The following is a 25817-nucleotide window of genomic DNA, read 5'->3' as shown; positions in this document are numbered from 1 at the left end:
TAGTTTTAGGTAACAATAAATCCTTTCATTTTTCTTAGTTTCAAATATTTGCTTTCCTGTTTTTTCTGTGCTTACACTGCTTGAAGCATCCAAATTATATGAAAGAGAAATACTTGATTGCATTTTTCCTTATACATCAGAAATAGGCCTCTGCATATAACAGCTTATGTTTTACTAGTCATCTTGAAGTGGTTAGTATATTTTAGACATTCTTTTCATAACCGTATCATAAACAGAAAGAGCATACTGAAAGCAGGCACGTTGGTTACAATCTCTAAGTCAAACTCCTTTGTATGACAAAGATGTTGGCCAGATAGAATGATTTCTTAAAACAACTCTCCAAACTGATCCTGGCATAGCTTTTGGGGCTTCATTTGAATTATGTGAGAGATCACTAGAGCTCTTTAGCACCTGTGCCCACAATCCTGTGTTTTCATTTTCTGCCAGCTTATTGTGTGTGACAAATTAAATTCCACCGTTAACATCATTGCTGAATTCCACTAAGAATCACAGAAATAAAGGAGTGGTCTACTTTTTGTGATCGATGAACAAAGGAAGCTTGAACAGCCTAGTTCTTGCTACATTTTTGACATATGATTACTATATAGGAAGATCTGATCCTATTTATGTCAGCAGGAGTTAGCATGTGATGTTACAAGATGATGGTAGGGTACAAACAAGTGAAGAAAAGTCAGATTTTCTGTGTGGATAAAACAAGATGAAGAGTTTCTTTGTTCCACAAAATCATTGCCTTTACTTCCAACAGTCAAGACAGGTCCATTTAAGCTCTGAGTACTAGTAGTTCCTCCTGACCTAAGTTCTGTGGTGTTTGAAAGGTGATTGCGTGTTGCCTACTCTTTCCTGAATTACCAGACCACTCTGCTGGAGGAAGGAACTGGATGTATCACTTGACACTGTGGAGACACTTTCTCTTTCCAAACTCCATGTTAGGGTACATAGTCCATAGAAATAAGCTGCAGGCTTTTGCTACAGCTAGGTATGACAATTGTAGAAAAAAGCGATACAGCAGTGTTGTTCACAGAGGGTCAGAAAACCCTCCAACAGTTGGTTAAAGTAGAAACTCTAGGATGGAGCCAAGGGGTATGCTGGACAGACAAATTGGGACTGAAGGACATGCTACTACACCGCAATACTGCAAGGAATGTAATCAACTCTTATAATTTCTGTGCAAAATTCATCCTGGCAGAGAAAGGTGAATGGAGAGTTTAATCCAAGTAGGAGTAAAGGGTGGTAGGTCAGTGAGTTGTGCATAGATAGAAGGTGCAATAGTGGTAGCAGGTATGACTGCACAGAGGTAAACTGTGAAGAAGAAAATACAAGGGGTCACAAGGATGAACATCTGGGGGATGCTGCAGAAATTTTAACAAGAGAGGAGTATTAGCAATTCAGGAAACAGTTGTTCTGCAAGCATGGTTAACACCTATCTGAGGAGGCTTCACTTCATGAAATAGGAAGTTCAGATGAAACTGATGTTAAACATTCTCTCTGAGGGTTTTAGAAACAAATACAGGGATATGGCTAATGGTTTTCAATACTTTTCTTTCTGCTGCTGACATCAGATTTGCAGAGACTTTTATTAAAGGAACACAAACCCCCTTGGTATTCAATAAAACTGTATCTTTGTCACATATCAATTAGACCAGACTCACTAGTGGTGGTTCATATGTGGATCACTTGGCATTTTTTAAATGAGTGCTTACATCAGCAGATAGCCTAGTTCAGGAGTTGAACAAGTCAAAATTGGTAGGACTTGCACCTTTGTATTGGAAAATACATCATAATTTTCATATGTGTGGGAGTCAGTGTGCGTTACGCCAGAGTGTGACTGGATTTGACTACTGCATATGAAGTTACTCCTACTCTTCACAGGATGTGCATATTGCAATCTTAGTGTATATTAAATGGCTCTTTAGCACCTTTTCAGGATTAATTATGTTCTCTGAGTAGTGTGCTTGTATAGAACATTATGGTAGTATTGTTATTTCATTATTACCTTGATCAGCTTTTAAAAAATCAGAGAAGCAAAACCAATCAAAATTCAAATTGTTTGGTTTTGTTGTTGCTTTGTTTTTTTTATTTTTCCCAACAGTTTCTATTCAGTCATTGCTTAAACAGGAATCATAGCTGTTCAGACATCCCTCATCCCAAGAATTCAGGCAGGAGAAACTTAAATGTTCCACTTGAAAGTACTTTATTGCCATCGCTACACAGCCTTAGCAATAGCATAATGGCAGAAATCCTGTGTTGGAAGTTTTTTCAGTTCCTCCCTGCATTCCTCAACAGACCATTTCTCAGCTACACCCTTTCCCTTCAGACAGTTATTTTTTTGCACTAAGGAGAGAGAAACAGTCGGCTAAACAGCTTTTGAAAATACAGAGTTTCTTCTTCCTCCTACCGTTGCTGACATTAAGTATATACAGCCATAACAGGAGATAATATCCCAAAAATGTGTTCTGTAGTAGGAGTGTACTGTACTGAATATTAAAGGTGTGGACTGGACAAAAGAGAGAAGACACATGAAGGTTCAAATTCACAATGAAGAGTGGTGGATTATAATCTACTGTTTGGAATTACTGTGCCAGGCTTACTGACATTTTTAACAGTGCCATCTAGGATCCCATCATAAAAATAAGTATTACAACAGGAAAAAAAAAAAAAAAGGCTTAGTGTTATTTCTCTTGTATCTTTGTATTCATAGTATTTCTGTTATCTAGGATGCGGAGGAAGAACAAAGAGTTTTCCATTGTATTGGTGAGCAGTTTACTTTTAAGTTTCCACATGGCAAATCCATTGCAAAGAAACCCCCCCATACACATAAGTAGAATTAAAAAGAAAATTTGTATTTGGGTAATTGTTATTACTACCATTGTAAATAAGTGCACTGTCCAAAATTTGTGTATAAACTCTGAGAGGATTTATTTTTCCTGAGCTTTTTGGTTCTTCGGGTTTTTGAGAAACAGTCCACTCATCAGAAAGGGAAGCTGGATTTGGCTGTGTTTTCAAAGGTACATGTTTAAAGTTAGCTGTGCAAATCCCGCAGGCGTTTTGCAGAGAAAACTCTGCAAAAGCAAAGAAACTTTCTTCTCTTGCCAGATATTATCAAGCCTATGAACACATGGAAACATTCTACCTAATCCATAGCATATTGAACCTCTGTGTACAGAACTCTATCTAAAGAGTTATTCATCTAATTTTTTGTTTATGGCAAGAAGTTTATTGTGTTTATGTGGTCAGGGGTTGAAAGTGTGAGCAAACAGATAATTAATAATGCTAAAACTTCTGTGTGGCTTAGCCTAACTGTCAAACATAAAAAAAGTCAACAAAAATATGCTTCATCTCAAATTAGTTGTATTTTCAGAAAAAAATATTCTTTTGTCTTAAAATGTATTTAAGAAGTAATTCATAAAATATGCCCTGTTAAGAAAACATTTTTGTCCTTTCTGACTTTTCTCAGTTCCAAAGCACTTATGATACATTAAAATAAACTTGGGTTTTCACCGAAAGGTGATAGTGACCAAATAAATCATCAGGCCTGTAGCATGTATATATGTTTTTAAGCTAACATTGAAGTTAAATATACTTATTCTCTTTAAATTTAAATATGACTTGGAATATTTATCATATAAACTCTCACAAGTTAAGAGTGATATTAGTACAGAAAAACAAGATAGTGCGATTCAAAGATTTGCAGGATCTTGCCTTTCATAGTGATACTGTTTGTGTTTTCTTCACTGAATAAACACTTCACTATGTTGTGTAATTTGGATCAGCTTTTCAGGCTTCAGCAGAGCTTGACATTTTTGTCCTTTTAAAACCATAGGATTGGATTTGAAATAAATGAATGGAATCAATAGATCTTAAAATTTTGTTCACTTCAAGGCTTCAGTGATACCTTTTCTGTTTCTGGAAATTATTCATTTCCTGCTGCTACTGCTGTTAATTTACTATTACTTGACATCTTTGACTTACTAAACTGTAAAAGATACACAGTGGTTATTTTTAACCACTGATCTGCTGACTTAGTTGGCTTATATTTAAATAAGCATTAGTACTGCATGTGATGAATACATTTTGAAGCCAAGGGTCAAAAGCCAAGCACCATATTAATTTTACTCAGAAGAGAGCTACTGGGTGGGCTGGTGTGAATAAATGATGGAACCCATCTTCTGTCTAGATGTTGCGAAATCATGTCCAAATTCTGTAAAGTACTTCAGAGCTGAAAAGTTTTATTCCCAGGTAAACTAGATTGCACCAAACACTAGTTACTTAGAAGAAAAAAGCTTGTAGAAAGTTTATGCCTCTGATAAAAGTCCTTAGTCCATTCACAATCTAACTGTTGCATTTCGATGCAATACTGTGCTGACAAAATCAGCACAGATTCAGGTATGAAATGAAAACTTCTACAAATGTACCTAAACCCAAGTCCAGTGTTGTGGGTTTTTTGGTTTTTGGTTGTTTTTTTTTTTTAATAATTAAAAAGAAATTGCCTTCTTCCTTGACTATAAGCAATTATACCCACTTAAACAAAAAAGCAGGTAAATGATCAAGGCATATGTCGTACATTTTATTTATAGCAGACACCAGGAGTAGCAAAAACTGAGGAAGTACTATAATCCACAAAGTCAGGTGGAATTTCAGTGTCTTGTAAGGGCTTTGAGATAATGAACATCCTTCTGAAAAGGAGTACTGTATTCCACTATTAATACATTTCTCCTATCCCATATGTATCTCGCTGTTCTTTGCATTCATAGTGGCGAAGAGCTGGTTGTAAAAGGGAAAAGGCAAGGAGAAAGAAAACAAACAGGAATGTGAGCAGGAAAGAGATGCTTTCTTCCACATCTTAAATATAGTTTACCAGCTGCTTCATTTAATAATGCATGCAAGCTAACAGGAAAACTGACTGAAAATGGAAAATAGGGTAATGCTTAAAATTCTTTGTTTATTTGGCAATAATGAAAAATCTAGGGGGAAAAAGATGAAAAATACTTTTCCTAAGTGCTTTAGCAATACAGCTAAAAAAAAAAAGGTATTTTAATCTTAATGGAGAAAGGAGTAAAATGAAATTGTGTTGGTTTTTTTCTTTTTTAAATACGCAGTGTATTGCTTTATAATTGAATTCTGTACTTATCTGCAATCCAAGAAGAGTTTTGGAAACTATGTGGCTTCCTTTTCTGCAACCTGCAAAGGACAGTTTCCTATATATCTATTTCACAGTGTGGAGAACTAACAAAATCAGTTGTTTTCTGCCTCTTCTGTGAAAGGACAAACTATTTGAGAAGAAATATTACCTGAAGTCTCACAGAACGGCTTCTGTAGGTTTCACAACAAAACTTACAAGCCTTCTCTCCTCTGAACATTTGGATGCACGTGAAATTTCATTGTGAAGGAATACTCATCAGTGTATTAATATAGTAGCTTGATTCTGAACTCTCTGATAGGTATAGATTAACTGAACTTATAAAAAGGGCTATTAAGCATCTAAATACCCATGTATAATATGTATATCATGCACTAGCCTAGAGCCTGTTCTCCCTTCCCTTGTGTACAAAGAATTTCAGTCTGCTTTAACACTGGCTATTTCACAGAGGCCTCTATGATCCTTGGTTATTACTTTAACTGCCCATTTGCACATATGTGTTGAGTCATGTGATAGTTTAGTATAAAAACCTACAGAAATACAGGTTGTTTTATGTATAAACAAATGAGAACGGAGAAAAAAAAACCCAACACAATTTAAACTGCAAATAGTACATAATAAAATAGAATAGGAAGTTACTGAAAGTAATATGTAAAGCAAAAATGGCAGTATATTTTCTAAGACCATTTATTTAACATTGACAGGTCCAGCCTAAAGCAATCTATGAATTTCTAGCCCTACTTATTACTTCAGTAAATAAAGTTATGCAGATCACTTGCCATACAATTTACCCTGGCTGAATAGCACCTATTTTCTATTGACTTGAGTGTTTGACTTCTGTCCAGAAAGAACATCCTGCAAGAATTATCACATTTACTTAAGGTGGACAGGAGGGTAGACCATACGTACAGGTAGAGATCCTTTCAAAATAAGAACCTGCATTTTGTAATGGCCATATATATAAGGAACAATCCAAGAGCATGGGATACCAACAATAAGTTGTACAGATATGACTTAAGTACACTTCTTAAATATTTAAAGCTATGCAAGTCAGAAGTCAATACATGTGACGAATACAACACACATTAAAGTCTGAGTCATGTTACTGCTGTTGTTGCGATGTCTTACATTGGCACTGAACTGGAGAAATGTGCTGGGATTTGCTGTGGTTATTTTAAAGAATAATTTCTGAGGTCTCTGTCTATCAGCAAAATCCATGACGGAATTTTGTCTCTTATGTCAAGTAATCCTTCTTTTTTGCTTTTGTAGATGTTGATGAATGCCAGGCTATCCCTGGAGTCTGCCAAGGAGGAAACTGTATAAATACAGTCGGTTCATATGAATGCAGGTGTCCTGCTGGTCACAAACAGAATGAGGCAACTCAAAAATGTGATGGTAAGTGATGTTGTCAGAGAACATACCTAAAAAACGGTTAAGTAAAACATTAGAGCACTTTGAAAAGGTTCTAAGAAGTTGCAATGTCAGATCTGAACAGTCGCAACATCATTGTACTGCGCTTTTGGTTTCTTGGCAGCATCATTTGTTTCTGCTTTGCTGTTCTTAATTTGTGTTAGATGCTTTTTTCTGTCTTGACTTCTGCGGCTAAAGACAGTGTTTATCCTGCTTCAAAATTCAGCACTATTGATAAAGGGTGCATCTGTGAGTAGTGTATAAATCCAACTGAGTTATTAGGATTTAGTTTTTTTCTCAAAAATGTCGAAAATATGCTAGTACAGGTAGGTATTTTCAGCCTCCTGACCACAGCATGAAAAGCCAGTGTGGCAGTTTTGGTAATGGATGTAAGGAATTACTGCTAAGTACAAGGCCAGGTTGGATGGGACTTTGAGCAGCCTGGACTAGTGGAAGGTGTCCCTGCCCATGGCAGGGGGGTTGGAACTAGATGATCTTTAAGGTAATTTCCAACCCAAACCATTCTATGATTCTGTGATTCTATGATACAATTTGTGTTGAAGAGTAAGTGAAAAATACATAGGAAATGTCCTTCTTTTTTGATGAAAAATCAATTACACCTTGTTTAATAAGCATAGTTTAATAAACACAGACCATGTTTATTCAGTAAACATGTTGATACAATTAAGTACAGCAATTCTGTATAGTCTAAAGTAATGCAAAAGAAAACTGCTGAAGTTTTTTGAGTTTGATGAAGACTTTACTGATTTAAATGAATTTGCTATGCCTTTGAAACAAATCAGAACTCTCAGACTTTGTCCCAGCCAGTGGGGGTACCTTCACTTTCAAGTTAGATCAGAGGACTGCTTATTCAAGGCTTTGGCTTGTGGATAGGTGGCAATCTAAGTATATTACCAAATTATACTCAATATTCCATTACAAACAAATACACGGTTTGTAGCCAGTTTCGGAAGTTGTCTCAGAGGTTTCCTTAGTTTTTGCCTACCATAAAGAATTCACAGAAAAACTGAGTACTACAGTCAGTTTGAAAATCATGTTTTATAAGTGAAAATGTTGCATCTGGTGTTGTTGCAAGTAATATCAAATAGTACATAAAAAAAATAGCCAAAGTTATTTTTCTCTGGTCCTGTCCTCCACATTTTTTTATGTTGATTAGTTTCAGTTTCTGCTCAGTACACAGTGATATTGCTATAAAGAGTTTTTGTAGGGGAAACTTGGCTATATCTTGTTAAAACCTCCCAAGAAACAGTTTTCAAGAAATAGAGCAGCAGCCATAGAAATACAGCTTTTCTCACTGTTAAGAAGCAGAAGCAGCTTGTGTATGTGTCTGTGCACATCTGTGCATATATCTACCTAACCGTGTAAGAGTGTGCTGGTAGGTGTCCAGCATACACACAGGGGTTTAGGATTCTGCAGAAAGCGATCATTTTCACAGGGAAAGCTGGTCCATTTGAACCATTTTAGAAGTAAGGGAACATCAGGAGCCTTGCTGAGACACTGGGAAAAAAGAATCTCTCCATACCCTGAATACAGTAGAACAATAGAAGAGTTGTAGAGCCGTAGAACAGCAGAGCGCTGTCTCCACAGCCTTCTGCAAGATTGAGGGAGAAATCAGAAAGCACCAAGTGGAGTGAGGAATCCTACAAAAGAAGATGACTGAAAGGGAAATTTGTTGTCAGTCACTTTCCTTGGGAAAATTAAATCCATGGCATTTCATCTACCCTGTACTGCATGGCAACCTGTAAGAAACAGGGCTAAAAGTAAAGTGGGCAGCACATACTAGCAGAGACTGTAATTTTTTTTGGGGGGGGGAGATAGAAAGGGAATGTAATCATAGGCAAGAGGCAGTGGGATTTTTTTTACCAGGGAGGCAAACAGCAAGGAGTGGCTGGGTAGGATACAAGAGATTTTGTAGGCCCTCAATGACGCATCAGCATGTAGGAAGGAGAATTGTAATTAGAAGAAAAGGAAGACGGCAGTTGCTTTGTTTTCCCTTCCCAAGACCTCTCCTTTGGGCTTGCCTATGTTGGAATAAGTGGAAAGGAAGTAACTGAAGCATGTGTCCACCACTCCTGCTGTTTTTAGAGGACATCATGCTTACCAGCTTGTGGCCCTTTACTGGGCTTCTTCCTCCTCTCACCTATGTGAAAAGAGACCCAAAGGATGAAGCATCCCTTTCCATTCAGTGCTGACTGCAAAAACCCCAGCTGCTGTTGAAATTGCCAGCTGCTTGATCACTGAATTTTAAAATTATAACTTCCTTTTTTTTTCTTTATTGAGCAGTAGTTGCAAGGGGTGCAGGGGCATTAGTAGTAGATAAATCATTACACAAAGTGTATGGTAATATATAGAAGATACGTGGTAATAATCCACCATTACTTGCTTTGTTCTGATAATAGACTCAAATCGTTTGGAAAGGTAAACTACATGCAATGTAGTTTATGACTACATTAATTTTTTATATAAAATTGTCTGGCACTACTGTCAGGTCAGACATGGTGCTGTACTGATACGGATATATAAATTGTACACCAGATCTAACTTGTATCCTACCAGCTCAGAGCACAGGCACAGTGAAGTTAGCTGCCTATACCCACCTGAAACCTGACACATACCTGACATGATTAGTTTTGTAGTATCTGAGTGCTGTTGTTAGCTTCTAAGCAATGTAATTCTGCAGTGGTTCCGCAACATTTAGGAAATGAGTAAGCATCTATTGTTTGCAGTTTTCTTTGTATAACTGGCTGGTTTTACTACCATTTTATGTTATGTGTGATACCTAACAATAAATACAGTTATGATTTTGAAAAATTCTGGCAGTACAGTTTATCTTTCAGTAGAATACAAGCTTAAGTTTACTGAGCATCGCAACATAAAGTACACAAAATTCAGAAACATTCTCTTGTAATTGTGCATTAAATATAAGCAACTAACAGGAAACAATTTGCAAATGTTGAACTGTGACTGTGATGCCTCACCAGAAAAAGTAGATTTGAAAATGCTAGAGCTATGATCAACTCATGATTTCAAAGCTGAAACAAAACCAGTTATAAATGCTAAAGAAACCTGTAGTGTATTTGATTGTGTAGGCAATGTAGAGATTTGAAGTGTATGCTTTGTTGTTACTTATCTTGCATTTGTGTTGTCGGCTGCAAGACATTTCATTGGAAGACTTTTATTCAGGTTGATACTCTGAATTACATCTGTTTACTTCAACAGGACCTTTTCAACTTGAGAGTGTTTAAAACTTTTTATAGTATTAAATGCAATGATTAATTTAATGTTAGAGAGTAACTTTAATGGTTTTTTGATTAATAGTTACTTATCCTTTTTTGTTAGAACTGCGCTTGTTTTTTTGATTCTTTCAATCATGGTGTATTTATTATTATTCTATGAGACTTGTACAGCCAGAGTAGTGCTTTTGTAGCCCAAGCCAGCTGTTGAGGTGTTGGTCCTAAAAAAAGGCATTTCTACTGTGATAAATCTACCATCAGAGCAAAGACAGCATTTAGGTATCTGTTATGGCGGATTACTGTCTCAGTTCAATAAATGAAGCTCCTGTTGTGATGTCTGTAATCTGCCCATGGCAGTGCTCATGCTTTACTGCTGCTGCTAACTCGAGAAGAACTCTGTGTGAAGGAGACCTAATACCTCCTGTCAGGCAAGGATGCAGAAAATCCATCAAATAGATGTTTTCATAGAGATCCAAAAAATGCAGGTAATTTTTTAGACGTTGTGTTTCTGCCTGGCATCTGCACTTCAGCTTTGATGCCAAAAAGAGAACTTATTCAATGGTATGTTTCTTTCCTTCTGAAAACAGTAATTAAAGTATTCTTTGCATTCTGCTTTGTTAACCTATCTAAAGCTCTGCTTTGATTGTTAAAAATGTTATTCAACAGTTCTTCCTGATAGTATCCACAGGAAAACATGAATGTATTTTTAACATATATATGCTTAAAAGTCTGTGATGATTATGGTACTGTGCATAATAGAAATCAAACATCACCTGCAGTCTGAAATATTTGCTGTTATTTCATAGTTCAGTAATCAATGGTTTTTAATTTCCTGCTTTGTTGGCAGCCTACTGCAGAACAGGTCATACGCTCTGGCTTTGTTTCTTCTAAGCCCCTGCCACTTCTGATGTGGAGAAGTTAGGTACTAATTAGTCCCTGGTCAGAGCTACTCCACTAGCTTCCCTAGTCACATAATTCCCCACAGGGAATTATGAAAATAACAACCTGCAGTGCCCAGTTTTTCTGGGGAAAAACCCCAACATTATGAAACTGTTACTTGTCCATTTCCCCATGCTTCACAGAAGATAGTAATGCCAAAATTATACCAGCATACTGTGCTTACATTATTCCAAGAACAGAGCAGATAATGAAAGCCAAGCCATAGTTTTATTCAGGCTTTTTTTTTTTTCTATTTTTTTTGATTAATAAAGGCTTTGAGAGTTCATAATCTCTCAGTGTGAGATTTATAGGATAAAACTATAGCCAGTTTTTAAAACGGTTGCACTTTCAATTAGTGGAATTGGTCATGTGAGTGAAGTTACATCATTTATGTATATGGCTTGGGCCATTGAGAAGTATATAAGAAACTGGTCTCCTATGAGTTAGAGCCTGTACACAGAGAAATTATTGGCTAGCAACTGCCTTGTTTTAGTTAGGTTTTTTTATTTAAAACACTATATACAAGTGATGTGGTATGGAGTATTCTGCTTACTCCTTTCCCTTCTTTAAGTATGGAAAACCAGGTAAAATATTATTTGCTGGCTACAAAGGACAAAATCCAAGTTGGAGTCAATAAGCAGACAAGGTTTCAGTGTTCAGAGGCAAGGGCTGGAATATTACACTGACTATTCAGACCTTCTTTATTTAACAGCAAGTCTTCTACTTAAGGGAGAGGGATTTGAGATCTCCTGCCACATTCATTGCCCTTAAATATCCAGATGTATTTTGTGGGTTAGGTTTTTTTCTCTTTTTGTTCCTCCTGGAAATAATAGCTATTGTTAGAATAAGTATGTTCATGTTAGACTTTTTGTGCCATAATGGATTTTGCTAGAACTACACTAAGCAATAAACATTGTTGTGCTGGGCTATTTGCTTGCATTGTATTCCCATGTTCCTTTCAGTAAAAAGGCATATATTCCTCTTACTGGATTTATTTTGAACCTGAGATTACTGTTTACTGACATTGACCATTCAGAAACTAATGGCAGTTGTTTATCAGGAAAGAAGGTTTAAAGGATTTCCAAAGCACATAACAACTCTGTGTGTATGCCCTCATGTGTGGAAGTGTAACTAGGTAGCTTAGGCTATTTGAGAAAATATGACCGTTTAAATTAGTCTAGTTCAGGGTTACTAATTTTATTTATAAGGTTTTCTATATTCCTGATTTATAGACTTTCAACAGTAGTCAGGACAAATTCTTCCACTACTGGGCAAGTCATGGAAGTATTCAAGGAATGGGCACAGAGATAAAATAATTTGGAAAAGGCCATTACAGGGGTTGTATCAAATTCCAGGTATCTGGAGCATTAGTAATGTCTTAACTAAACAAAAGAAAACTCCAAACCCTTCTCTTCTTTGGCCTCAAAGTTTTGATCTACAATATATTGAGTTTTCATAGTCTTTTTAGAAATCAAATTCTGTTCATTTTTAGGATGTTATCCTCCAGAATTAACCTAACTATGGGTTGTTCAAAGTTGGATTGTACCTAAATAAACTCAGAGGAGGAATAAGCTTTTAGTTGTGCTTGCTGGTTTACTTAAGAGGTGGACTACTAGTTATTAGTACTTCAGGGATTTAATGTGTTCTACTTAAACTTCTCAAATTGAAGATACATGACTTGACTAAATGTAGTTAGCTATGACACTCTTTAGAGTCAAAGGTACTGTTGGAGGTGGGATGCCTCTGATGCTTTTCCAAAAAGGTATGTTGCTGTACTCTTGACATCAAAGGGCTAGGACTGCATGTCACAGGCTAACTAGGTTTTTTTGTTGTTTTGTTTGGTTTTTTCTTTTTTTTTTTTTTTTTTTTTTTTTTAATGTGCCATCACAATGCAAAGAACCTTTTAAAAGGAACAGTTTTATTTCTGGTTTTCTTGCTTTAATGTATAATTCCATTACATTGTGTGTTATTCAGATTTGATACTACCACGTATTACTATAGACTAAACTTGTTTTCAAGGAACCCTTTTTCAGAACGCAGCAGTTGAGGGCCCCTTTTCTGGTACTTTTAATTCAGTTATTCATAAAATCCTGCTTACTGTGGCAGTAAAAGTCATGAATTCTGGATGACAGGTAGCCAGGCTGGGTGTTTTTGGCAGAAGCTCACCTATTAATGCTCACACCTGCAAAGTTTATGCTACACATTTAAATCGGTTCTCATATTGAGACTGTCTTTCTCGTCTTGTGTGCAATATTGCAACCACTCTTTTTCACCTTTAAGACAGCATCTCCGCTTACTATCTTTGGAGCATTTTCCCTGAGACTGTTAATTTATGTATTTTGGAGGGGGGAAGGGAGGAAATTGAGTAACTTTTTCAATCAGCCATCCTAAAAATAGTTCTTCCTGAGGTAAAGTCTCAGAATTTCCAGTCAAAGGTAACAGAGATCTTGTTGAAGGAATTGCACATGCAAAACCAGGGAGGGGAAGGAGAAACAGAGATTTAGGTTAAAAAATAGTGACAAAATAATCCACTGACTTGGTACTGCTCCAGTAAGTAAGAAAATTATTCTTCCACAAGAGTTCTCCATATTAATTGGTCAAAAAAATGTATTTCTCTCCACATGGAGAAGACTGTGGAGTCTTCCTTCCATTCTGGTCACTGCCCAGGTTTCAGGAAGGTACTTCCTCCCGTCCCAGCTCCCTGTCATTCTTGGACAAAAGCCCTAGACAGTGTTAAAATCCTGTGCTTGTAGGCAGGTGAGAAGGGTGGTCTATGTCCTGCAGCTTTGCAGAAGGGGCTAACTACTTCCTTCCTATGTCTTTCACTTGCCAGGCTACAAAGCCACCTACTCATTACCTCAAAAGGGCTTTGTACTGTATGACCCACTAGTTTGGAATTTGGTTTCCTTTGGTAGATCAGGTGTTATGTTATGCCTTTAAAGTAGCAGGTACATGTGCCAAACAATGAAAATTAAGGGAAAACTCTGAGTTTTCAAGTCCCTGCTGGTTTTAGTAGTCAGATTTTTATAGATTCATTTTTCTTGTGTTTGTTGGTGGTGTGATACCTTAGTTATCAAAAAAACCAAAAAAAAATGGATGCCATGAAACATACCAAATTTAAGACCCAGTCTATGAGAGTGACTGAATGAAATAGATATTTTGAAAATGTGTGTTCCTGGCATAGGGATTGTTAAATTTAACTTGCTCATATATCACTGATGGTAGTTGCTACCAGCTTTGCGCCATCCCATTCATGTGTACATCATTTGTATCTTCAGACAGTATTTCCCTGCTGCTAAATTGTGATCACCATGCTGGTATTATCTTTATCAAAGTTTAAGTGCCTCTAAACTTTAGAATTTATTTTTAATTTATTGGAATTTATTTTTAGAACCACTAAAGCAGTGATGAAAAAGGGTAGTATTTTCCTTGAGATCGAAGGTGTACTTCAAGGGATGGTAAAATAAGGGAGTTTTCTTGCACAAGCATCCAGTGACCGCAATCACAAAGTTGTCACTTTCCAGAGAAAGTAAGTTCTTCCTGCAGAGTCCTCATTTTGACCCATTTTCTTGCCCCTCTGTCTGACCCGATGTTTCAGACTGTGTGTGTATACAGAAGACAGTATTAATGTTTAAAAGACTTATGTGTTGTGAAAGACCTGTACTGCATGAAACTTCTCAACAAGGCATGCAGCCGGTTCCAGTTCTGTTTTGATTTACACACATGGTTTCATTTCATTGGATTAAATCAGATGGTAAGCAGTTCACCACATTATATATATTGTTTTTAATATAGTAAATTAATGCAAGATTTCAGAGATTTCCTGGGGAATTATTTGGTTTTGATTTATACCATCATTTGGAATTCTGGAATCTCTTAAGTGGGTAACTATGAAGTCTTAAGTGAAAGCATTATTTCTTAGAAGTCTTGATTTAGGAAAAATGATGCTTTCTTTTGTACATATTTGAGTAGATGTCTAAAATGTAGGGAATAGTTGTCATCATTCTGTAACTGGTTTACTGTAAAATTTTAACTCTTTGGGTGCTCTGAAATGCTTAAATAACCCTATTAGAAAGACAAAATTTTCACTTCCCCTGATTCTGCTCCACAGTGTAAAAAAACCCAAAAGGCCATATATAGGCAAGTTAGGAAGTTTGAAGACAAATTACCTGTAAGATAATTTTTTTTTTCTACAGTGACACTTCAAACGACATGCCAGTGGGAGAGGGGGTGTTTTATTCATACCTTCACTTTATGTCGTGACGGAGGGAAGACACAGTCACTCAATATGAGTGATCAGCAGACTTCGTTTATTGTCTCTTACAGTCACCTTTTATGCCTTGTTATAATTAGCTCATACATATTACAAAAGTTAAGCTCATTATTGGTTAGTTGCCTAAATACCAAGCCCGCCCCTAGTTTCTCTTCTGTAGTTATCTGTTCCCACCTGCAACATTCTTTTCCCACCAAAATCTTCCTGTTATTGTGTAACAAGGACAGCCAAGGACAGTGTATTTTGCTTTACTTCAGATAAGCTGAGAGCGATGTGCATTTTTGTCCAGCCAGCTGGACTATGTCTATGAGACCTTTTTCAGCTAGCCAGTTATCCACAACTTTACAAAGAACAGGTTTCATATTCTTCATGGCCTTGTAGCAGAACTTAATTTTCCTTTCAGTACTTGAATGTCCCACGTAGATTCATATCTAAAGGGAGTTCTTCATGTGTGGACCTTCCCATAGTGGGGAACTAACCTTTTTAATATAATTGCAGTGGGTGCCAGCAGTTTTGGCACTCTTCCTTTTCTTTGAGTTTTCAGTGTGAAGAATGTAGCAAGGGAGGGAGCAAAGTATTAATCACATAAAAGCCTCCCAAGAAATAACACCTGCTAAAGTTTATTTCTCAAGTAGTCATTCATCTCAAGAGAATTTCTAGAGTGACAGCTCCAAGGAAATAATAGGTCTGTGTAAAAGTGCAAGGAATGGTCTGTGGGGTGCTAAGGCTTTCTCACAAGGAAAGTGAAGAACTTCACAGTGTTATCACAAGATAACTTCTGTCATATGCTCTTTCTGATGCTTCTCCTGCATTATTTGACATGAGACAATCTGAGTTCAACAGTCTTGACTTTTTTGGTTTGGTTTTTGTTTCACAATATGAAAGCTAATTGAAATAAATACTGCATCCAGATTTTTACAAACAAGCTAAACCAAAGTCTTCTATGTAGAACTACCTTTGCTATCAAGGCATGCAAAACCTGTGGTATCACATAATTCCAACTGGAAAACATAACTCATCTCAAGCTAGTTAGAAAGTTGGCTCATGTGTCCCTGTGTTTTTTCAGAATGCCTCCCATGTTAAACCTGGGCCACAGTCCACATTCACTGAAAGCCACTTGAAAAGCTAATAGGCAGAGGTCAGTTAAAAGCAAAGTTAGGTTGTTAAAGTGACCCTAAAAATATTCCTTTGTCTGAAGATTGTCACGTTTGTAGAACAGAGCGGTTACTTGAAGTAGCTTGTTTGTATAAATGGTCATGACAGTTTTTACTCTCATGCTGTTCTTCCCACCTGTATTTCTTCCATTCCAGTTTGATCTGCTGTGCTTCACATCTCTAACAATATAGTCAGACTATTTCTTCCCATTGCTTCTTACTATCTCTGCTCCTCATTTTGCTTTCTCTTTCTGCTGGGACAGCACAGAGTGCTCTTAGTCCTGATGTCAAGTGCCCTAGCACTGTTACATACAGCAGCCAGTTCGTCAGCTTGATGGCATCTCACTTTGTATGTATTTACATACAAAATAGTTTCAGTGTTCAGATGAGACCACTGCGTTTAGTTAGCAGAAACTTTTGAATTGATTATAAATATCTGGGAAAAAAAAGGGAAAATAGAACATTTGGTTGCATTTGAAGAGCTCAGCCAAAATTCTTGCTTACAGTTGGAGTATTAGAAGGCCAGAAAGCAGTCAGATCTGATAAGCAATATTTCTGTGGTCACAGAGCCCAGACTTATCATGCTTGGCTGCTGTACCATCGTCCCTCCTTCAACTCAAAGCAGGATGTGTATTTTGGTATTGCATTATAGCTGTTCTGTGCTTCCTAGGGATGGCATTCAGTATGTATCATTTAGAGGAAATCCCAGACTGCTCTAATGTCCTATGCAACTTGAAGTGGTGCACCCCTTGAATGTATAAGGAAAGCCTCCTTTAGATGGCAAATAAAATTATTTGTAGTATGTAAACACCAGCAATATGTTATTCAATCTGAGCTGAATAACAGCTTCATTTCAGAAAAGCTCTTTCCCTCTTTTTAATGCAATACATTCGAGTACTCTGATAATTATCCTATGCCCTTTCCTTTTTGGATAGATATTGATGAATGCAGCATCATCCCAGGAATCTGTGAAGGTGGTGCATGCTCTAACACTGTAGGAAGCTATTTCTGCATCTGCCCACGGGGTTATGTCACATCCATGGATGGCTCCCGCTGTATTGGTAGGTATTCCACCCTGTAGGGTTTTAGAGCTCTCAGGATTATTAAGGGATTTTATATATAGCGGCAGCAGCATCTGTCCCAACCATCTAGTACTTCTCCCCTGCCCCAGGACCTCACTAAATGCTAACTCATCAGTATCTCTGATCCAGCTACTTAAAATTAATAACATGCTCTGATGATGATGATTGCCGTTGCAACCATGTTTATGTGGATAGTAGATCCCTCTGTGTCGACTGTATTATAGCCTAAGAACTCCTACCTGAGATCTGGATCTTCTTAGGAAAATATCAATTAATTCTCCCTGTTGTCTTGGCAAACATATGAAATGTTAATTATATTTCTTTGTCTAACCTGCATCTGATGAAACCAAAAGCTAAGCTCACTTTGGTTCTAAAGGAGCAAACATCTGTCCTTCCTTGATATTTCAAGTTTCATCTTACATAGGTTAATTTAACCTTTAGAGACCAATACAAGGCACATATATGAACTCAGAAGGTATTAAATAGTGTATGCCGAGGTGCCAGTAATTTGGCTGGAGCAGACGATAACCAAATATTAAATTTCAGTAGATTGCAGCTTTTACAGGACAATTTTTTTAAAACCTGTTTCTGTATTATGAAAAAGATGTATCTCATTTTTGCATGTGGTAAGTTCTTTCATGCAGCTGCATGTGTCAAATATGTGGTACAAACTATTCTGATAAATGAACTAAAAATACTGCATACCATGTGGAAAAACATTAACAATTGCTAATAATAGTGTCTTTTCTAGTTCTCATGTGGTTTATTTCAGACAGCGCAAAGCACTTTGTTCTCATGTTGGGAGAGGGACGGGAATTCTGAAGGGCTTCCTAAATTACAGATAAATGCTGTAAGCCAGTAGCAACACAAGACCTACAAGTGATTTCACATGGATAATTTTTCGCACAGTGTAGCCAGCTTTTGCCATACAGGTTCATTTGAGGAGTGCCAAACTTCAAGTATATTGCGCCTGGCCTCATGAATACTGAGAACCTGTGATTTCCAGTATGATCAAAATTTCTGTGCATTTTGGCATGTTTTACAATCTGGTTTCTAAAATCAGCCCCCAGAACCAATTGCACACAAATCACATGCCGTGGTCTGCTAAGGCAAGCCCTTATGTCACAGAACCTCCTTCCCTTAGATGAAAATGTGCCTGGAAGTTCTTGTGCTTTCAAATGTGTATGGTATTGGAGTATAATTTGTGTACTCTAGAAATATAATTTCACCTTTACTTAGAAGAAAAGTGAAGAATGTAATCTGTATTAATATAAATAATTTTGTTCCTCCCAGTTTAAGATAGAATACTCGCTTTAAACCAACATATCAGAATCGGCTCGGTTACTGTAATTGGTACTGTGTCTTTCAAAACTAATTAAGCTTTTCTCCTAGGCATCATTCAGGAATATGACAACAAAAGATATAGGATGTGTCCCTGAAGAAACTAAAATATAATAAACACTGATGTATTTATATTGAATAGTTTTTACATGGCACTGCTAAAAATACTGTTGTACATTCAGTCTGCTGAGCAGAGCAGCCTGGATAACATTTCTTCAGTCAGATGTATCTACACCAAGGAAAAATTCATTAAATGAATGTACTGATGTTGATGTTGTTACATGGAATGTCTTGATTTTTATATATTTGTATCTAGTTTCTATTTGTACTGCTTTGTATCTTTTGTGTCATCCATATTTCCCATTAGCTTGATCAGACTTTTAAGATTGTGTTTTGGATTAATGCAAGACTAGTGTTTATACAATCCTAGTGTCACGGAAATAATGTGATCCTGCAGTAAACCAAATGTGCAATGTGTTGGTACTTACCACCTGAGATAATTATTGGGGGTGTTTTGGGGTATTTGGGGGTTTAGTTTTGGGTTTTTCTTAATACAACTTTTTTATCATTTCAGTCCTTACATGAATTGAATAAGGGAAAGTAATCATGAGAGTTCATGTGACTAATTGTGGTTTTCTTTTTAAATTAACTACCAGATCAGAGGGCAAGTATGTGTTTCTCCAACATAGTGAATGGCCGCTGTGCACAGGAGCTTCCTGGTAGGTTCACCAAAAGGCAATGCTGCTGTGAGTCTGGCCGGTGCTGGGCCATCGGATCTGTTCCAGAGATGTGTCCTGTCAGAGGATCTGGTGAGTGGCTGGTTGGTTGGTTGGTTTGTTTTCTCCTTACTGTCCATTCTAGTTGGGATGGAGGTCACTGGAATATTTAAAACTAGTTTAAAATGTAGGCTAAATGGAAAAAGAAAGTCAGGAATTACATTATTATTCATTCTTGTGTTTTTAATACTGATGTTACCATCTGTGAACCATTTTTTTCTGGTCCATGATTGTTTGGGACTAGTTTCTTTAGCGTCCTTTTGTTGACTTTGGAAATAGTTCTTGGGAAATGGGAAAGATTTTGTGGTCAAGCTTGAAGAGGAAATGACTCTGAGGGTCCTTAGTTCATTTTGATTTAAAGGAACAGCTGCTCTCTTGTTCCATTAAATTTTGGGTTACTTTGAACTAGAAATGCATCAGTATTTCATTTTTTCTTTCAACTCTGCACATAGAATAATAGTCCACATCCCTAGTGAGATGTATTTACAGTTTATCTGTATCAAGATCTCTGACTGACAAGGGAGTTACAGTGCTGCTGGCAACACATCAACAAAAAGATTTCAACAAGTATTTTAAATTGCAATATTTCCTTTTACTATTTTTAGTGTCCTTCCTTAAATAACACCTGTCACAATCATGGGGTCTGCCTGAGATTAGGAGTAGGAGAGGGAACACATAACATCAAAGAAACAAGGAGTTGGTGTTCTGGTTTTTGTAGCATACAAAGATCTGTATCTTCCTTATAAGCTGACTCTGAGGGTTGATTTACTTCACGCTTCTCTGTGCATTGCTGTTAACAGATGAACACCGCAGACTCTGTGTGGATGGCGTTCCTGCTGGAGGTGGTTCCAGAGGTGGTGGGACAGGAGGAAACGGGTTCCTTCCCAGTGGCAATGGCAATGGCTATGGCCCAGGAGGTGCAGGAATCATTCCTATCCCTGGAAGCAATGGTTTCTCCCCAGGTGTAGGTGGAGCAGGGGTAGGGACAGGTGGTCAAAGCCCTGCTGGAAGTGGCCCAATAATTACAGGGCTAAGTACGTACGTGCATTGTTGTGGCTTGTTTCTTTCTTTTTCGTTTTCCTTTTTTTTTAATTTCTTCTATTGGTTTCCTTTTTTTCTGCATAATTTTTCGTCTGGAAGTGGTACGGTGTTCTTAAGACACAAAAATGCCTTTGTATTCAAGCACATTTAAGAGACTTCAGTTGATACCTTAGGAAGTTTAGGAGTCCTGTTTTTAACAACAGTTCAGATGTAGAGATTTTGTTTTTCACTTCGGTTATAGAGTCCTTGAGCCTGTGCTGTCTGCTAATTGGTCTTGGTCAGCACTAATAAAACTCAGAATGTCTTTAAGTGTTTTCAAAACATCACCAAGGTTTAAAATAAACTTTTTCATTGTTCTTCCAAATGTAAAATATATCTGTTCTGCAGGAACACTGCCTTGACTGAAAGCTCAAGATGAGTAGTATTCAGAGGGAAGTCTCATATATGTGAAGTTGCTTATAATAAGTAAGCACATCTCTAGGATCAGAACCATAAAGTTAATAAAATGCAAGGAGTATTATTAAGACAGGTCACTAAAAATAGTGAATACATAGGAAGAGAGTGCTTCAACTTTCATCCGTATTGTGGTATATTCATGAGACCACTGACAATCTCATCAGGCTGTACATGTAAATGGCAAATCATAATTAGGGCTGTCTAATGTGGTTTTTGTTTCTGAGAGATACTTGTTTTTATTAGTTTACTGTCACATCAACAGGTACTACTTGGAAGAAATACTTGATTTGGTGAATATGTTTATGCACCTGATAACATACTTTCTGAAGCCAAGTATAATCTTCATATTTACATTTGTTTGAAAATACAAATATTTGTCTCATTTTCTGTTTTTTTTATTAGCAATACTCAATCAAACAATAGACGTCTGTAAGCACCATCCCAACCTTTGTTTAAATGGACGTTGTATACCAACCCTTTCGAGTTACCGATGTGAGTGCAACATGGGATATAAACAGGATGCAAATGGGGATTGTATTGGTATGTGCATATTTCTAAAATCCATTTTTCACTGTTAAAAAGCTATTTTTTTTTTGCTTAAAATATTTTTTTTTTAAAAAAAGCATATTCTTTTCCCATCACACACTTATTAATCTTAAAATATTGCTCTTGTGAAGGAGAGTGCAAAGACCATATTACTGAATTACTAGAATGGTTTAAAATCTTCCTGAGACATATCTGTTTCCTTAAAAAAGAAGAAATCTTTAATTGCAAAAATTGGTATTGAGTATTCCTATACTTGATGAGTATTGTACATTTTTACCTTCACATTCAGTAAAGTTCAGTTCTATGCTCTCTTGTGTGATGCTCACGTAGCTCCGTTTTTGTGACAGGAGTTAGTGTTAAGTTATGTTCAAGATAAAAGTAGAATTTATGTTTTACCTACTCATAAGGAAGATTCACAGTTTGAAAGATATCAAATAATTAAAAAATGCGTTAATTAACTTTTTGTTTTATTTGCATTTTATATGAATATATTGAATGCTAACTTTTTAAAGCAATCTGAATTCGTGATTCTGCACTATATTCAGTTACTGTGGACTTCACTCTTGCAGTGTCAAAGGCTTATCGGGTATTTCAGGGAACAAAAAAATGTGGGTGTCCTTGTAGGGTAGTTGTGTGGAGAAGAATCCTGTATGCAGGATACAGCTTAGTAAATATATACGTTCCTAAACAGAAAATTCTGGTTATATTTCTGATTGAACGTTTGCTTCCTGATTCTTTATAAAGAGATTTGAGAACCATGAGTGAAAAATATTTTACAAGTGCTTGTTAGTCATAGGCTTTTTTCACTGAAGCTGTGCTTTCAGAATGAACTTTCAGCGTGCCTGTGGATTAGAGGAAAATATAGAAACAAAGTAACACAGAAAATTGCAACTATGTGAATCCTTCAGATGCAAGACTATGCAGTTTACAGTATGCAAGTGAGAACAGTATAGCCAGATTTTGTCGCACATGAGCAGAGTGGGTGTCAACCAGAAGCTGATGAGTACCAGGACCTGCCTTGAGTGTATATATAGATATACATATATATATCCCCGGAATAGTAATATGTGACAACTTTTCCTTTGATTTCCCCGTTTCTTACCATGTTTAACCTCTTTTCCTTTCACACATTGACTTGATATACTGCACCTGAAAGTTTGCAAAATCCCTTAGCTAGGCCATCTCTTTTACCAGAAGTGTCAGGTACAGCTACATCGTTCCTGACAACTGTACACTCTCTTCTTAAGAAATCTCAGTTGATGAAGATCCCACCACTTCCCCAGGCAGTTACAGTGCTCCAATAGTTGAACTTCCAGAAAGTTTTCAGAACATCTAATCAAATATAATCACTGTTTTGAAAAAAAAAAAAAAAAATTCTGCTCATTGTTTCTTGTCTTATCCACAGTATGTAAGAAAAGCAGCTCAGTACCTCTCTCTTTGCACTTTTGTGTACTTGAAGACTGCTGCAGTTCTTCCAAGTTTTCCTCTATCATAGAGCAAGCCCAGCTTTTCCAGCTTTTTTTATTTGGGTGAGAGTTTTATGTATCTCTGATCTCTGGCTGGGAAATTCAAGAGACTTAGTTTCCTGCTGCATCCCTGGGCCTTAGGAGCTATAAGTACATTGTAAGTGGGGAGTGGGAGTTTTACTATAAATCTGTCTTGCATGGCTCTTTTTTTCTTTATAGTGTATGGAGAGCCTTGGCACTTTTATTCACAGCACTAAATTTTGCGTTACTGAAATCAACAATATATTTAACTATGGTGAACCTTGACTCTTGAAGAACTGTCTTGAAATGTGCTGAGCATCTTCTGAAAGCTGGTGTATTGAACTAATATTTCTTGATAAAATCTAGTTCACAGCTTTTATTCATATTCTTTGTTACTTGGGGGGCGAGCTGAATATACCATTTGAAGCACACAGATGTTTATTATCTACTCGATAACACAGTGTATTTATTACATTTTTATTATTTTTGCTTTCTAAGTTCAAATGAAGGAATAAAGATGAGCAATGATAAAAATCTGAATATATGGTTGTTACAAAGCTAGCAACTGAAAAAAGTGAAAGGCCTTTCTAAACTGTCCTTTCTGAGGCAACCATCCTGTGTTTGAATAATTAAAAAGCAGTGATAAATAACATCGTAGTAGAGCATGATTATGATAAATTCTTGCTCATGCTTATAAATAAATATTCTGCATGAGGAAATACACTGAAAAAGCACATCGCTGTAAAAAATGATCCTCTATATCATGGAAAGTCACAGTGTCAGTGGTTCCTAAAATAATTTCCTGTTAAGGAAAGACAAATTCGACTGAGCTATTTTGTCCTTCATATCAGCAGATAGCATAAAGGTGCTATGTGATTCAGCATCAGTTGACTATGTCATATGAGATTTGAATGCTGTTAAACTAACAAAGCTCATTTTTTAATTTGTGAAGCATGAAAAATAAATGGCAACACCTAGGTAAAAATTAGTGTGGTTTGATACTATTACAAGCATTTAATTATAAATCAAATGCATATTGATAACATGGCGTATGCAAGCTAAGAGCGTAGGAAAAAATGAGTTGTGGAAAACAAAATCAAACCAAAGCAAATCTTGATGCAAGTGGTAAAGTTAGCTCTGAAATAAGAGGTCAGACTAGATACCAGGAATTAATAATACTAGGAAATTTTACATATTTAGATAAACTGAAGGCCTTACCAGGGCTTGGGTGACCTTTTAGACTTCTGCTTTTAGTGAACACCAGTTTCAGTAACACTGGCGCAAAAGAAATGGTTCAGTGCCTTTGCTTCCCAGTCTAAATGGCCAGGTGCTAACTTTGTCTGAGTGGCTTTTGGGATTATTCCAGAACAGGATTTAAACTCTGTGGTTGAGCCTATTGTGAAATGCTTCATTTGCCCTCTCTTCGCGCACCATTATACTCAGGCTGCAACAGGTGAAGTTACATGGGTTTAATTTAAACTTTTTTTTTTCAGTTCTCATTTAAGAAATCATGCATGAAAAAATGAAGCAGGACAACCATCTGTGGCTTCAAAGGCCCATCAGATTTGCATGTCTGGGTTCTGAAATTGATTGACAGAAAGCTATGTGTTCTTAACAGCTGGCTGGCATTCTGTCTCTTTCTCTGCTGCAGGGTCACCATGTAAGCCACCAGCCTTGCTACTCACCTTTCAGCCTAGGCTTGTGATATAGTGAAGCTTTATCTGGTTTTCAGTTTGAAGATAAAGTGCCTGGAAACTGTGAGAATAGATTGATAGATGCATTGAAAAATTAATATTGGTGACCTGGTTTAATTAAAACACACAGTTATGTGCCAGGAAAAAGTTTTACTCACTTAGCAAAATCAGTCCTGACTTCGTAATGCACACCTCAGCATGAAACAACAGTTTGAAAACTGGAGCAATTTTGGATGCACTGGGTTCAAAACAAAAATTTCAGCTGTTTTAACAAAAGCAGAAGATGCTGTCCCAGCTACGGTAATGTCCTAGGTTGAAAGCAGGGGAAAAACCACCAATAATGGCTTCCAGCAAGTTTGTAATTTTTCTTTTTTCCCTGTATGAAACACATCAGTCGTTACTAATTATTTTAACTCTTCAGTGTTTTGCCTACTGCATAGCTGCTTCTATTCAGAAGACTTTTTATAAGATACAGTACTTTATGAATATCTATCTTAAATAACACAGCTTTGTTCCACTGTTATTTTCTAGTTCTGTTATAAAGAAGTAGCCAGAGTATCTCAAGTGCCACACTGAATTGGTGAATTATGAATGGTAGTTGCTATAAATCACACAGAAAGTTGGCTTAGAAATGTAGGCAGGAACTTAACTGCATGGAATTTCTGTGTGTACTGATGCATGCTAGATGAAATTAAAGGCTTGCTTGAATCTAGCTTGGATAGTCCTCTCATTACTGAAAGAACAGTCTTGGGGTATTGGGAACAGTTACATTTCATTGTATGGGGTGAGGTTAATGGTATATAAATGAACACTATTTCCATACTGCTCTATCTATCTGGCTGCCTCCTACCCAAGAAATAAATTAAGAAGCCAGAAATCATTACATATTTTTGTATAGAGTTAAATAAAAGCCTTACGTAAAAAATATCCTGCCAAATAAAAAAATAAGGGCATTACATACTGCTGTCTGACCTAAACTTGTATTATGCTGCTCTCGTGGTGGAACATGCCTGATGGGTCAAGGACCATAAGTGTCCTAAGTGATCTGGCACTGAAGAGTCAGTTCTTTTTCCCAAACTGATAGACAGCTGTAATATTATTACCTTTCCTTATTTCATTCTGTTTATAAAGAGTATGGATAAAACTGTGGAGACTTTGAAAGTGGCAGCAAGCCTGTAGCTGTGCTGTGAAGAATTGTAGTTGTTT

At 36.7% G+C, this 25817-nt stretch overlaps 1 protein-coding gene across 1 annotated transcript in view; it reads left to right on the top strand.

Annotated features, from left to right (window-relative positions):
- Positions 1-25817, top strand: part of FBN2 (fibrillin 2) — a 174351-nt gene that overhangs the window by 48468 nt on the left and 100066 nt on the right. Inside the window, exons 7-11 of the mRNA XM_037373880.1 lie at positions 6428-6553; positions 17124-17249; positions 19268-19420; positions 20188-20421; positions 21287-21424. Of these exons, the coding sequence (XP_037229777.1) occupies positions 6428-6553; positions 17124-17249; positions 19268-19420; positions 20188-20421; positions 21287-21424 (777 nt within the window). The remainder of the gene's footprint in view (positions 1-6427; positions 6554-17123; positions 17250-19267; positions 19421-20187; positions 20422-21286; positions 21425-25817) is intronic.

Source organism: Falco rusticolus, chromosome Z (assembly GCF_015220075.1).
Source record: "Falco rusticolus isolate bFalRus1 chromosome Z, bFalRus1.pri, whole genome shotgun sequence".
Classification (NCBI taxonomy): Eukaryota; Metazoa; Chordata; class Aves; order Falconiformes; family Falconidae; genus Falco; species Falco rusticolus.
The sequence above is the reverse complement of the archived record's forward strand: the minus strand, read 5'-3'. Positions and strand labels throughout refer to the sequence as shown.